The sequence below is a fragment of the Capra hircus genome, chromosome 5, assembly GCF_001704415.2.
Source record: "Capra hircus breed San Clemente chromosome 5, ASM170441v1, whole genome shotgun sequence".
Lineage (NCBI taxonomy): Eukaryota > Metazoa > Chordata > Mammalia > Artiodactyla > Bovidae > Capra > Capra hircus.
Window position 1 is genome coordinate 86,968,470 of NC_030812.1, and position 16,326 is coordinate 86,984,795.

Genomic DNA, 16,326 nt, shown 5'->3' on the forward strand with positions numbered 1-16,326 from the left:
CCAGTCTTTCCCATTCTATTGTTTTCCTTTATTTGCATTATTCACTTAAAAATGCTTCTTCATCTCTGCTTGCTGTTCTTTGGAACTCAGCATTCAGTTAAGTGCATCTTCCCCTTTCTCCTTTTCCTTTCATTTCTCTTCATTTCTCAGCTATTTGTAAGGCTTCCTCAGACAACCATTTTGCCTTGCATTTTTATCCTGGGGATGATTTGGTCACTGCCTCCTGTACAGTGTTACAAACCTCTGTTCTGTAGTTCTTCAGGCACTCTGTGTACCAGATCTAATCTCTTGAATCTCTTTGTCACCTGCACTATAAAATCATAAGGGATTTGATTTAGGTCATACCTAAATGGAAAAGGCAATGGCACCCCACTCCAGTACTCCTGCCTGGAAAATCCCATGGATGGAGGAGCATGGTAGGCTGCAGTCCATGAGGTAGCTAAGAATCGGACACAACTGAGCGACTTCACTTTGACTTTTCACTTTCATGCATTGGAGAAGGAAATGGCAACCCACTCCAGTATTCTTGCCTGGAGAACCCCAGGGATGGGGGAGCCTGGTGGACTGCCATCTATGGGGTCGCACAGAGTCAGACACGACTGAAGTGACTTAGCAGTAGCAGCAGCATACCTAAATGGTCTAGCATTTTTCCCTGAGGAAGTGAGTGAAGTGAGTGAAAGTCACTCAGTTGTGTCCGACTCTTTGCAATGCCATGGACTACACAGTCTGTGGAATTCTCCAGGCCAGAATACTGGAGTGGTAGCCTTTCCTTCTCCAGGGGATCTTCCCAACCCAGGAATCGAACCAGCGTCTCCTGCATTGCAGGCAGATTCTTTACCAACTGAGCTATCAGGAAGACTTTCTTCAATTTAAGCCTGAATTTTGCAATAAGGAGTTCATGATCTGAGCCACATTGTAAAATTACTTCAGTTAAAACTTCTAAGTGTACCAGATTATTTAGCAATATGATAGAAATCTCTATCTCTGAATATATTTATTATGAATACTGTGACTGTGGTTGATACAGCATAACTCATCTGAAATAGCACTGTATATTTCCATATAGATTTATGTATTTAACATTAGTTCTGTAGGGATAATTAGCTAGATACTATTCAAGTTACACTGAACGTAATATGACTTACTTTACTCTGTCCAAGTCTCTAGGTCCATCAGTGTCTCTGGAAGTGACACGATTTCACTCCTTTTTATGACTGAGTAATATTCCATTGAGTATACGTGCCACATGTTCTTTATCCATTTCTTTGTTGATGGATCTTTAGATTGCTTCCATGTTCTGGATATTGTAAATAGTCCTGCAGTGAACATTGGGGTGCATGTATCTTTGGGAATTACAATTTTTCTCTACTCAGTTCTCTGTGGTGACCTAAAGGGAAGTTAATCTGAAAAAGAAGGAATATATACATATAGTTAATTCACTTTGCAGAATCTAACAACATTGTAAAGCAACTATACTCCAATAAAATTTTTTTAAATAAATTTAAGAATATTCAGGCATAAAGTGAATACCTGTTCTATCCTAAGCACTGTTGTAGATCCTGAGCATACAGCAATAACCAAAACAAATAGGATTTCCGTCTTTAGGGAAGAACAGCAATAAGCAAGCATACATTAAACAGTCATTTTTAAAATTTATTCATTAACTGATTTTTTTCCCCTACAGATTTAATTTAGATCCAGAATGCAAATGCACGGATGACAGACTCTGGGAAGCTCTTGAAATTGCTCAGTTGAAGAACATGGTCAAATCCCTACCAGGAGGTCTAGGTATATTTTCTAAATGATGCATTAATATCTTTTATATCAGCAATGAATTCTACATATCTACATTTTATTCTAGAATCGCATAGTTCTAGCACTAAATCCTTATATTTATTTTTGTTTATTTTTGGCTGTGCTGAGTTTCTGTTTCTGCACAGACTTTTCTCTAGTTGTGGCAAGTGGGTGCTATTCGCTAGTTGTGGTTCTCCAGCTTCTCATTGCAGTGGCTTCTCTTGTGGAGTACAGACCTTAGAGTGCGAGGACTTTGGTAGCCACAGCTCCCAGGCTCTAGAGCACAGACTCAGTAGCTGTGCACATGGGCTTAGTTGCTCCATGGCATATGGAATCTTTCTAGATCCCTGATATGAATTCAATCCCAGAGATAGCATCAGTTCAGTTCAGTCACCCAGATGTGTCTGACTCTTTGTGACCCCATTGACCACAGTAGGCCAGGCCTCCCTGTCCATCACCAACTCCTGGAGTCTACTCAAACTCATGTCTATTGAGTCGGTGATGCCATCCAACCATCTCATCCTCTGTCATCCCCTTCTCCTCCTGCCTTCAATCTTTCCCAGCAGCCAGGTCTTTTCCAGTGAGTCAGCTCTTCGCATGAGGTGGCCAAAGTATTGGAGTTTCAGCTTCAGCATCAGTCCTTCCAATGAACACCCAGGACTGATCTCCTTTAGGATGGACTGGTTGGATCTCCTTGCAGTCCGAGGGACTCACAAGAGTCTTCTCCAACACCACAGTTCAAAAGCATCAATTCTTCGGCGCTCAGCTTTCTTCACAGTCCAACTCTCACATCCATACATGACTACTGGAAAAAGCATAGCCTTGACTAGATGGACCTTTGTTGGCAAAGTAACGTTTCTGCTTTTTAATATTCTGTCTAGGATGGTCATAACTTTCCTTCCAAGGAGTAAGCGTCTTTTAATTTCACGGCGCAGTCACCATCTGCAATGATTTTAGAGCCTCCCCAAAATAAAGTCAGCCACTGTTTCCACTGTTTCCCCATCTATTTACCATGTAGTGTAATTTCTGGTAAATAATTGATAACAAAATCAAAAGAACAACATGAATAATGAAAGAAAAACATGATTAATGAAACAAGGGAGAGTTCATGATATAGTCTTTCATTCATTAAAGTGAACATCTGTAGTTTTGGACTTCTTTTTCCTTAAAGTCTAAACTCATTTAAGAAAGCATCAGAAAGATAATGGTTGATATTCTAATTTCAATGCTTAATGTGCATTGCCAAATTGATTGTATTGTTGCCATCTAATTTATCAACCTACAGAATAAATTATATTTATTTATTAGCTTATTTGGGAAGTGGGGCCTACTCAGAAACAATACCTTTTATGATTATAATTCAGTCCGAGGGAAAAGACACCCCACAAACGAAGTGGAGACAGCATGTCTTCAAGGATAGTTTTACTGACCTTGCCAGTGTCAGACAACGGGAATAATTCCAGAGGTCTGGATGAACTTTCCCGTAATAATTTTTGATGTCTCCTCTGGAAAATCCAGCAAGCACTTGAAAAATTGAAAAGTCTACTTGAGATAATGCTTGTAGACCTTCTTCCCCTGGTGATTTTCAGACTCTGCCCTTCCCCCATTAGTACTTGAAAAGATAATTATATCTATATAGTTTTTCTCACCAATATGAGACCTGCATGTACCTGTTTTGAATTGTGAGCATAGTATTTGGGAATTATGGGACAGTGTAAGCAGCAAGGAATTATATTTATACTCTGCATGTTGTTTGTGCTCATTGTTTTAATAAAGATTTCATCAATGGTTTGATAATGATCTGGTTCAGACCAGCTCTAGTGAAGAACATTCATCATTTCCTGCTTCCTTTTTATTTATTATATACATTAAAATTTGGAGGATAGATGCATAGCCCCCAAGCATGAGAAATTATAGGAATTTGAAGCAGTGAGACAATAATCAATAGAAATTGCCCCTCAGAGCCCTACTACAGTGTGTTTGAATCCTAATAAAATAGATCATTTTGGAAACAGAATTAAAGCTAAACTCACAGAAGTAGTTTATAAAATGTGGTTGAAAACCAAAAAAAGGAAACTATAATGAGGACATAACCCACTTATCCATGCAACAAGGTTTTCTTTTCAGCTACTATGTCAGATGCTCAGTGATAAGTACTGGGGATTCATTAATAAGTCACTTCCCTGGTGGCTCAGACGGTAAAGCGTCTGCCTACAACGTGGGAGACCTGGGTTCGATCCCTGGTCGGGAAGATACTCTGGAGAAGGAAATGGTGACCCACTCCAGTATTCTTGCCTGGAAAATCCCATGGACAGAGGAGCCTGGTAGACTACAGCCCGTGGGGTTGCAAAGAGTCAGACATGACTGAGCGACTAAACTAAACTTAAACTACTGACTTGGAGCTTAGAGTCCAAGGGGACGATATAATAGAAAGAGAATAGGTATTGGAATTGAGAATATTCTGTTTCTCACTAAGCTCTAGTACCAGTTAGCTGTGTCATCCTGGGCAAATCACTTCATTTCTCTAGGCCTTGGATAATTACATCAGATAATTAAATCATCTTGAAGGTCTTCCAGTCTTTAAAATGTTTAACAGTATTTTATGTCCTACTATAAGGAGACAGTTTACCACCTATTGTCAAACATAAGATGACCCAGGATCATCTTCATTTTCCCCAAGTTCCTCTTTGCTTTTTCCAAAATGAAATCCTTGCACCAGTACAAAGTGATATCAATAGGTTTTTATAGGACATAATGTGTTTTCCACTATGTTGCCTAAGGAAAATGTTAATATCATTTCTTTAGTGAAGTCTTTGCTTTTTTTTAATTTAGATGCAGTTGTCACTGAAGGTGGGGAGAATTTTAGTGTTGGACAGAGACAGCTGTTCTGCCTTGCCAGGGCCTTTGTCCGCAAAAGCAGTATTCTCATCATGGATGAAGCAACGGCTTCCATCGACATGGCCACAGTAAGTGCATCATCTAAGTTGCTTTCAATTGATGGGTCGAAGAAATGCGTGCAAAAATTACAATTTATTTTTCCTGACTGGGTTCTGAATATCCTTGGGACTATTGTTTTCAGTGTCTTCTCAGCTCCCTCATTGATCAACCAGTGGTATATAGCACATTGAGAATTTCCATAAAGGAGACTTGACTCTTGTTTTAAAGAAGCTCCTGTTGTCCAATAAGCATCATATAAATTTGCCATCACTTTTTGATTAATCCTCATGAGAGTAAAATTCCAGGGCTCAGCTGATGAGACTGTACTGTATTCAGGTATTCAGGTGTGTTGCCATGGAAGTTCTAAAATGAAGTATGCAAATCACTGTTTAATAGAATCTATTGATAATCAAAACCAATCATCTTCTAATGCAATTTGAAGAGGGATTCACTAAAATTAATACCAGCTAGAATTAATAATGGCCCTGTCAATGTATTGATGGTAATAAGGCAGAAACTTTGCCTTTTGAAAGAGAGCATTTAAAAGTGTCAAATAAGGGGAGAGATAAATTAGGAGTTTAGGATTAACATATACACACTACTATATATAAAACAGATAATCAAAAAGGACCTACTGTATAGCACAGGGAACTCTGCTCAGTATTCTGTAATAACCTAAAAAGGGAAAAAAATCTGAAAAAGAATGGATATATGTATATGCATAACTGAATCACTTAGCTGTATACTTGAAACTAACACAACATTACAAATCAACTGTACTCCAATATAAAATGAAAATTAAAATTTTTTAAAGTATCAAATATGTCCAAGAAGGATCTGTTTGGAAGGTTGTGACTGAGTGGGGAAAATGTCACATTGAACTGCAAATGTTATGAGCTATCTATTAAAGTTGTTCTTATAAAATGAACTTGATATTAAAAGTTTGGCATCAGAAAGGACAAAAAAAAATCTCATTTCTTTTCTTGCTGTATACTTTAGATTGAATAAAACTATCCAAAAAGGTGAAACAGCTTCAAGATTATTAAGAACCAATTATATATGGAGACGTTAATTTGATATCATTTCTCTGTATTCCTGTTGTTTTTGTTCAGTCACTAAGTTGTGTCCGACTCTTGTGATCCCATGAACTGCAGCACACCAGGCTTCCCTGTCCTTCTTTGTATTAAGTAAGACTAATTAGTTAAACTGGGCTTCCCCCAGTGGCTCAGTGGTAAAGAATCCGCCTGCAATGAAGAAACAAAAGACATGCGGGTTTGATCCCTGGGTAGAGAAGATCCCCTGGAGGAGGAAATGGCAACCCACTCCAGTATTCTTGCCTGGAAAATCGCATGGACAGAAGGAGATTGGTGGGCTACAGCCCATAGAGTCTCAAAGAATCAGACTGAGCGACTGAGCATAGAGTGCAATCAGTTAAAATATCTGTACGAAGTTATATATCTTCTCCAAGTTAAGATAATTTAAAGCAATGAAGTTGTTTCTAATGAAGCCATTTCACTAAATGTAACTACATTAAAGTTAGTATTAATTACTAAGTTCTTATAATATTGGGAGTTATATAAGGATAGTACTGCTTCAGTAGAAATGAGAGAGAGAGAAAAGGGGAGAATAAGAATGAATTAATTGGCAATAAGCCGTGTGATCGGAAGAAATAACAACTTCACATAAAGATTTAGGTAATTGAGACTTTTTATTGAGGAAAGAGGAAGAATCTTTACCCCTGATATCTTTTAAAATATAACAACAATTTAAGGCTGAGCACTGAAGAATTAATGTTTTCAAACTGTGGTGCTGGAGAAAATTCTTGAGAGTCCCTTGGACAACAAGGACATCAAATCAATCAATCCTAAAGGAAATCACCCCTGAATATTCATTGGAAGGACTGATGCTGAAGCTCAATATTTTGGCCACCTGATGCGAAGAGTCAAGTCACTGGAAAAGACCCCAATGCTGGGAAAGATGGAGGGCAAGAGGAGAAGGGGACGACAGAATATGAGATAGTTGAATGGCATCACTGACTCAATAGACATGAGTTTGAGCAAACTCAGGGAGATAGTGAAGGACAGGAAGCCTGGCATGCTGCAGTTCATGGGGTCGCAGAGTCAGATGTGACTTGGCAACTGAACAACAACAATGGTTTGTGGTGGGAATAAAAATAGTTCCTGCCAGGAATGTACTTTTATGGGTCAGAATCCAAATTTTTGGCATGTATTTTATTTTCTCCTTTTCTGACCCCAAACTTAACACTGTTTTAGGGTTTTATTGGTTTTGAATACATCTTTTTTGTGGCATAACCTTAAGTGAGCATTTCCCCACCCATTTGGTTTCATTTTCCTGGCAATAGATCTATCAGTCATTCCTAGTTGATCAACCGAGTTTTCTTTGCTTTTTGAAGACACTACAGAGCCCAGCCTGAGTTCCCTGATGGGCACTGTTCCCTGTTAGACCTCCTGCAGAAGACAGGAGTGAGAATTCTCAGAAGAGATTGGGCATGTTGAAGCATTGTTCTTGGGGACAAAATACTTTGGCAACAGAAAGGAGTCCAGAGAAAATTCAGACTCTATTTATTTTTTGGCAGGAAAACATTTTGCAGAAAGTGGTCATGACAGCTTTTGCAGATCGCACCGTTGTTACAATAGCTGTAAGTATAGGAGACAGTGTTGATTTACTCCCCTTTGGTTGCTGTTTGAAGATTCAGTATTATTTATTTGGGGGCAATTAAAAGTATACTTATGTTGAATCATATATTTCTCTGCTAATATTTCTGTATCTGTGCAAAAAAAAAAGTTATGCTTTGAATGCCATTACAGTTTTTTTTTTTCCCCAAGCTGTCTGCTCTACCTTCCTCTCCTAGTTTACAATGAAAGAGCATTATAAATTTCAGAATTCCAGCAGGTCATGGCCTGTACTGTTTCACCAGATACAGACGGTAGTTCATATGGGATGATTCATTTTTGAATAATTGAATTGTCTGATGATCAATTTCAGAAGCAAAATTCATCGTTTTGATTGCTGATACTATTTACACTTAATTTCTGTGTTCCTGTTTACTCAGCTGTTTGCAGAAAGAAGGCTGTGAGATACCAGCAAATACTTTCTCTGATTTTTAGATAGCTCCAATCAAACTGAAAACTTGCTTAAGTGTTTGTAATGCCCATTACAAATTACTACAAACAGGCCATGGTTTTATCTCTGCCTCTTTGCAGATGGATGGGTTCTTACTGACAGGCTTACAATTTAACAAAACTCTTTTTAAAATGAGTTGCTTGGACATTTCCCTCTTGCTGATTCTCTTCTCTCTTTTCCATTTTTCTTTTCTCTCCAGCACCGTGTCTCTTCTATTTTGGATGCAGGCCTTGTTTTAGTCTTATCTGAGGGTATATTAGTAGAGTGTGATACTGTTCCAAACTTGCTTGCTCTCAAGAATGGCCTCTTTTCCACTTTGGTGATGACCAACAAGTAAAGATCAGGAGCTACCCTGCCAAGTATCCCATTCTCTGGTAGTTATCTTAGCCACCTCCCCGTCAGTAAGGCAAGAAGAATGCAGATTAAAGGGGAGGGATGGGGGGAGGGAACTACCTACAAGGTGTTATTATACAAATCAGCTCAACTGGGTTCTTCTGTTGTGCTCTATACAAATGAGGCATTTGCATATATTTTAAAATGTATCAATGCACCAGAGAGAGTGGTCAGGCAGAAAGTGGCCTTGACAGCTTTTGCAGACCACACCATTGTTACAATAGCTGTAAGTATGATAGAAAACCTGTACCCAGATTTAACTCTGTCCTAAAGACCAATTTCACTGTTCCTTGGAGATGTTCTGTAACTGTCCTTAAAGTACCGAACACATGGTGTCCCCTACCTGCCCTGAAGAAAGCTTCGCTCAATAATTACTTAAGTTTTTAACAGTTGAGTCATAGGAGTTATGTGTGAAGTGCTTGCTTGTGCTTCTGGTTTTGTGAATGATGCATGGGATCAAGTATATCCTTGGGACTTCCCTGGTGGTCCAATGGCTAAGACTCCATGCTCCGAATGCAGGGGACCCAGGTTCGATCTCCAGTCTGGGAACTAGATCCCATATTCTGCAACTAACAGTTTGCATGCCACAACTAAAGACTTTGTGTTCTGCAATGAAGGTCAAAGATCTTGCCTGCTGCATCACAGACCCAGCGCAGCCAAACAAATAAATAAAAAAGAATATATTAAAAAAGAAAGAGCACCCTTTGAAGCGCAGGTTTCTCAAGGTAGCTGGAAACGATTCCCCATCAAGGCTCTGCTTCTGTAAACTGGGCCTAAGTAAAGAGATAGCACTTTCTTTCACTTTCCCAGTGAACTCTGTGATTCCATCTGCCCTGGAGCTGCCTACAGGGAGACTTGAGAAAATCAGCTAACTTGAAAAATGATTTTATAACATTTTCAAGAATTTTCTCACTGGAAAGATGGGAGAAAGAGCTTCTTGCTCCCTTTAAAAGGACAAGTTAAAAGGGGGAAAAGTAGACTCTTGCCTACTCTGAAGACTATTTTTCTCTGCTCTGCATGAAGCATGGTACTGATGGGTGGTCACATTTAGTTGACAGCTGGAAGATTTATTGAGCATAATTTTATATTTTCACCAAAAAATTATATTATCTCACCTGATTTCTTCTTTTCTACATTCATTGAATACTTTTCTGTTTACTTGTATGTCTTTTACCCATTGTTCATTTCAAGATCACCCAGTGTGGAGGTGGCCACCAGGATACCAAGAGCTCTTTCCCCAGACACAGAAAATTGTGGGAAAGGACCAAATACTGTGGGACCAACTCCTTTTACCAGACTCATAAGAGGGAGAGCCAACTTGTGGTACATCCCTTGTATAATACTCCTCAACTCTGTTCAAAGCTTCATCAGCTCTGTTGGGCTTTCCAGGTGGCTCAGTGGAAAAGAATCCACCTACCAATGCAAGAGATGTGGGTTTGATTCCTGGGTTGGGAAGATCCCCTAGAGAAGGAAATGGGAACCCACTCCAGTATTCTTACGTGGGAAATCCTATGGACAGAGGAGCCTGGTGGGCACAGTCAATGGGGTTGCAAAATAGTCGTCATGACTTAGCAGCTAAACAGCAACAACTATTAAGAGTAATTGGAGCTTTGCTGGTGGTCCGTCGGTTAAGACACTGACTCTAATGTAGGGGGCACAGGTTTGATCCCTGGTCAGGGAGCTGTGATCCCACGCACTGTGTGGTGCAGCCAATAAATAAATACATGAATTTATTAAGAGTAACTATTTTTCCTTCCCTGATAAAAATTGTTCTGTTATTTTTGTTAACTGCCACTGAAAATTGTGGAATAACGTTAAAAGATAACTTTCTCGGGTTTCTAAAAAGAAGCCCTCATGCCCCAAAATAGTGAGTGGCATTTTTTAATGAAAGTAATCTATACTTCACTCCTGTTGAGGTTTATTTCTCTGGAGCATTTTGAACATTTCATCAACGCTATGGCAGCTGACACTTTGTCAAGCAGAAATAAATTTGGAGTAATGGAATAAACACCAGATATATTTACTTCTATAGGCCAAGTTTTTCAACATTTTTTAAAACAAGCATCATTTTAGAATATCAAGGCAATATTTATAGTATCCTATTTATGGGTTTAGAAGCCAGATTTTTTAAAATATCTATGATATGGTTCTTGAAGAACTAATTTTTTGAAGGAAATGAACAGTGGATATGAAACAGCTCATTAAGTTTATTTTTTTCTAAATGCATGGAGATGCGAGGGGCTCTGGCCCTTTCTTAAAGACAAAAATTGTCCTTTAAAGTGTGATATTGCTAAATATATACCATTGTTCATCACTCAGTCGTGTCCAACCGTTTGCAACCCAGTGGATTATACCAGGCTCCTCTGTCCATGAAATTCTCCAGGCAAGAATACTGGAGTGGGTAGCCTTCTCTGGGGGATCCTCCCCACTCAAGAATCAAACTCAGGTCTCCTGCATTGTAGGAAATTTCTTTAGCATCTGAGCCACCAGGGAAGTCCATTAATTACCAGTATTTAGTGAATGATATAGATTTGCCTATGGATGTGGAAACTAGTGGTGCATGTTCTAAGCTGGCATCTTTATCACAGTCCATATATGTGCTACTTTGCCCCTTAGTTATGAGTTCCAACCAGCACTGCTTGCTTTTCTGAAAGCATGAACACTGAGAATACCCCGTCTGCAGGTCCAGGGCAAGGGATAATAAGCTTTTGCTTTGGGGACGGCCCTAGGTTGAACTTTGGGTTGTTACCAACATACATTACTAAAACAAATTCCACCTGTTTATTTGTGCTTGTAAAATATGGCTCCTAAGAGATTTGAAACTACATGTGCCGCATATTTGTGGCTCACATTATATTTCTATTGGACAGCACTTAGCAAGAGTAGCAAAAATGTTCACTGCAAAGACAAAGTGCTGAATTATTTTTACATGCATTATCTCATTTGATCCTCACCACCATTCCCCAGCCATCATTTTACTGATGTGAAAGTTAAGGCATACAAAAGTTAAGTTTGTTGCTCAAGATTGCACAGCTAACAGGTGGGAAAGCCAAAACATGAATCCATTCTGACTGACAGGTGAACAACCCTCTGAAGGACCAGATCCTCCCATCAAAACATCCTATGGCAGAGTGGAAGTAGCTCAGAAGCGAATAAGCCTGGTTTGGATGTTGATTCTGCTACTTACTATCTGTGTGATCTGATTTTGCTTTATTTATTATGAACTCCAGTGGTCTCCCCCATAAAGTGGAGAGAGATTAACACCCACATTTGTGGAATGTTCTGATGATTAACAAGTATGTGTGTGGAGTAGCTAATGTATAATATACATTCAGGAAGTGGTAATTTTTATTATGATTAATTACTAACACTAGAGCTTCTCTCCAAAAGGTACCATGTGGGAAGAGAAAATGACTGAGTGGGTGGCAGGGATCTCTAAAGACAAAAAGACAGCATGCCGACCTAAAGTCTTGGATAATACCTTCCAACACTGCATGCCAGAATGGACTTCCCCATATGGTTTTCTCAGAATTAAACCACCTTCCGGGGTTCTTCAAATTGTGTGTTATCCCAGAGAATGAGTTGACTCTACTAAAAAACTAATTTTAGTCTAGACTAAACTATAACCAAAACGGTTCACAGTGACTCTTCTAATCATTTAATTATTTGACAAACATTTGTTATCCTATTCACAATTTCGTGAAAATGATGAAACTACTATATTAGGTACACTCAATTTAATACAGCCTATATAAGACCCAGCCATACTGGCTGGTGTTTAAAAGTATGTAAATAAATCATACTTTACATAAGAAAGAAGAAGGGCTGTGCCCAAGATAAAGAAATGCCCTTGTATAAACAGTGAAATATGCATTTTCCATTGCTTTGGCTGGTTCCCTGAAATTTATAATGAATACATTTATTCTTTTCTCACTCACAGCATCGGGTTCACACTATTCTGACGGCAGACCTAGTTATTGTGATGAAGCGAGGAAATATTTTAGAATATGACACTCCAGAAAGCCTCTTGGCCCGGGAAGATGGAGTATTCGCTTCTTTTGTTCGAGCAGACATGTGACGGAATGTCTTAACACCATGCTTGTATTTAATATAATGCTCTCATAACCTACTTAATGGATCATCAGCTTGGCCTTTGGAAAGTGGCATCTTAAACTTTTACACACTTTTGTGAAGTTTAATTGTTATGTTGTGGACTTTGTAATTAGTAACAATATCACTGTACCAGTGAATATTGCACTTTCTATATTGACATTTCTTCTTCCTTTGTTTTGTTTGTTTTGCTTTGTTTCCCAATCTGTGGCTGCTTATTATGTTCATTACTGATGTTTTTCTAAAGATTAAGCCACATTACCTTTAAGAATAACCTTTAAGGTTGTATTAAAACAAGTAAGCTACTTTAAGTGGTAAATCAACCACTCTGCTTAAGTCTGGAAAATATCTCTCAAGCATAGAAGTTACAGTTAGTATTCAGTATTATTTTACTTTTATTTGTAAGAATATATTTCCTTTTTGTTGATGTTTCTAGATATTATTGGAAGAAATTAAAAGGAGGACAGGTTTTCTAATCAGTTAGAAAATGAAACACTCAAATTCATTATTTACTGTCTGAGAATATGTTCTGTATTCATTAACATTAATAATACTGACGTTTCTTATAAAAGTCTCTTTTTTTTCATCTAAATTGTTTCTGGTTACCAAGACTAGAAGTTATTATTACATTTATAATAACCCTGTAAATCTGAAACCTTCATTAGAATGATCATGATAGTAAGAGTTTGAAAATTTGACAAATTATACCCAAGGTTCCATTTTTCCTCGTCTAGTAAGAGGAGAGCTTTTAAGATATCGAGCATAATGTGCTTTTCCAGACTGAAGTTCAAAAATGATAAGGCTCAACCCTTCAGTGAAGGTCACTACAGCTTTCCATAGTTTAATTAATCATTAGATGTGTTCTTCCCTGGTGGCTCAGATGGTAACATGTCTACCTGCAATGCAGAAGACCCGGGTTCGATCCCTGGGTCGGGAAGATCCCCTGGAGAAGGAAATGGCAACCCACTCCAGTACTCTTGCCTGGAAAACCCCATGGACGGAGGACCCTGGTAGGCTACAGACCATGAGGTCGCAAAGAGTCGAACACGACCGAGCGACTTTACTTTCACTTTCACTTTAGATGTGTTTATTATCCTCAAGGCCTAAAATTCCACGTTATTCAAGACTGGAGAGCATAAGCAAGTGGCCTTATTTTCACAGGATTTATCTATACAAATATACATACATACATACATAAACATAGGTAGACATACATGTATATGTAAAACATGTGTCTATTTCTAGGTGGAAGAATGTATATTTCTTTTAAACATTTATGCCCAGTGGTGTCACACAGGTACATATTTGTTCCTGCTCTAATTTTAATGTACATGTAAAGAGTGTATCAAAATTTTATTCTGAGTTTAATGTGCATATTCAAGGTGCATCAAAATTTATTGGATATTAGTGTCATGCTTTCTTAAATGTAAATTAATAAATTGAAAAAATACTAAAAGTTACTTTCACTGTCATGCTAGCACCCAAAGATTTATACTGTAATTTTGTACCCATTTGTATCAATATTGATTTTCATGTCAAGGTCCATGTGCATTGTAAGATTTTGAAGAATTATAACTGATGGAAAAAGAGAATGTAAGTTCCCTTTCTATAGTTCCTGTGTTGTTTATTGTGTATTCATGCTTGGAAAATTTGTATACTTACTCATGCAGAACTTATGCCTGGGCCTTCCCCTGAATTTAGAGTCTTGATGTTTACCTAAAATAAGTTTCACAAGGATGGACAAAAGTGTTCTATGTTACTTAGTGCAAACGGTCAACTCATCATATATATAAAACTTCATTAGGAGAAAAATCCTCTTATTCTTCCCTGAAAGTTAAACAGAACAGAATCAAGAACTGTTGATTTGATCTTGAAAATATTTTCTAAATGTTCCACCAATTTACTCAAAGTGTTTCTGGCATGCAAATGCTTTGTAAGGTTGAATTCACACCATTCTTTTTACCAAGTTATATATTTCAGTGTCACAGAGAAAGGGCTTCCCAGGTGGCAATAGTGGTAAAGAATCTACCTGCCTAAGCAGGAGACTTAAGAGATGCGGGTTCAATCCCTGGGTTGGGAAGACCCGCTGGAGGAGGGCATGGCAACCCACTCCAGTATTCTTACCTGGAGAATCCCATGGATAGAGGATCCTGGTGAGCCACGATCCATCAAGTCACAAAGAGTCGGACACGACTAAAGCTTCTTAGTACCCACACTCATCAAGAGAAATGAGGATTTACCCACTGAAATAATCCCTCATGATATCTGTAAATATTCTACTGCTATCCAGGCAGTGTCAGCAGAAGCGTATCTAATTACACTAAGCAGAAAATCACATTTACCATTTTTACAACTAAGTGGTCACTGGTTTCCTCATAACTTGCAGTCACTTGAGTGTTTAATTGTTTACAAAACTAAATTGACTGAATAAAGTCAAGGATGATCTCTTAAATTGTTCAATCACATATTGTGTTATATGTATGATCTATTGAATATGGAAATAACTAATCTTGAGATAATTTTTTTATTAAACAGGTATATATCTACAAAAGAAGACCAGCCTTTACTTAATCAAATTTCATATCACAGATTTTACATTTAATTAACCAAATCATTTTTACCAATTTTAATTCCTTAATATTTGTGAAAAGCAGTAAATACTTAAAGCTTTATATGCAAAAAGGTTACTGATATTATTAAAAGAGAAAAAAAATACTTCTCTTAAAGGACTGTGCACCCTCTACTTTTAAGTGCTCCTTTCGGTCAATTTAAAAGTCAACTTCGCTCTAGATTAGATAGATAAGAGAAGATCCTTCTAAGTAACTGACACTTGAGGTCTGGGACCATGTGTTGTGTGTCTTTGTGCCCTTGGCATATAATACAAGTACCTGAACCACAGCAGGCCCTAATCAGTATATTTGATTGGTCCATTGATTAATTTTACCACTAGCCATGTGCCTATAACTTTTCACTGTCTGTGTTGCGTTTCTTCTACTATAAACATATGCTGCTTTGGTATTATATAATAAATTACTTTTTTTGCTTACTTATTTTAAAAGGACAATTATTCTTTTACTTATAATACCATTGGGCATCAACCAGGACTGATCAATAGATGTAAATTAACACAGTTGACAAGACAGTACCTGATCATGCTTTGACAGTTTTGTTTCACACTTGTCACAGAGTCAGTTTTATATATAGGCTTTTGGGAAGTTTTCATCAAGTGGAACAACTATATCAATAAATTTTATTACATTGCTAATTAAATAGTTGGATGTCTGGACTTTTCTCCAAGGTTTATTGATTAGTTTCTATGGTTGTTTGCCAATATATGTTAAATGACTATTTTGTACTCCATTGTTTGGAGATCTGTGATTTATAATATTTTAATAATTCCCTAATTAACGCCTTATCCAAAGTTAAATGCAGTCTTATAATCCTAGGCTTTGATAATAAGAAAGTGTAGCCAAGAGGGTATATTCTGTAACTTGAGTTTAATTTTTTTCTTAAGTAACTACACATCATTTTCAAGATTTGCTCAGACATTAGTAGGACTCCTCTGTCTCAAACTCCCCAGTGAAAGGATTTATATCTGTATTTACAGCAAATGCTTTCAGATGAGATTCATAATTAGCCAGGTTTGGGAATTGTCAGTCTACTTCGGTCACCACTCCCATTTCTTTTTGTTATCCACAACGTGGAGCCATAAGATGCTGGAGGTGATAGCCACATGCTTCCTAGCTCTGCTGACATTAACCTATCCTGGATTGCCAGAGCAAACCTCTTGGTTTCATTGAATCAACTGCCTTAGTTCCGTCATAAAGGAAAACGTGAAATGAATTGAATCTCAGCTGAGAAGATATAAACAGGGATTCTGAACACTATTTTACTTTGTGTTGTAGTTTAATCAACAATTTGTTATCTAAAGGGAAATTTTTTTGAAAA

The 16,326-nt window shown here is 37.8% G+C and overlaps 1 protein-coding gene across 3 annotated transcripts in view; it reads left to right on the forward strand.

The window, feature by feature from the left end:
* The window catches only part of ABCC9 (ATP binding cassette subfamily C member 9), a 160,514-nt gene extending 144,871 nt beyond the window's left edge, over positions 1-15,643 (forward strand). The window contains exons 37-41 of one of the 3 annotated variants that reach the window (XM_005680780.3): positions 1,685-1,788; positions 4,627-4,760; positions 7,328-7,390; positions 8,075-8,249; positions 12,209-15,643. In XM_005680780.3, coding sequence (XP_005680837.1) covers positions 1,685-1,788; positions 4,627-4,760; positions 7,328-7,390; positions 8,075-8,212 — 439 coding nt within the window. In that variant the 3' untranslated portion in view covers positions 8,213-8,249; positions 12,209-15,643. The other 2 variants (XM_005680781.3, XM_005680782.3) reach the window with 2 other exon arrangements.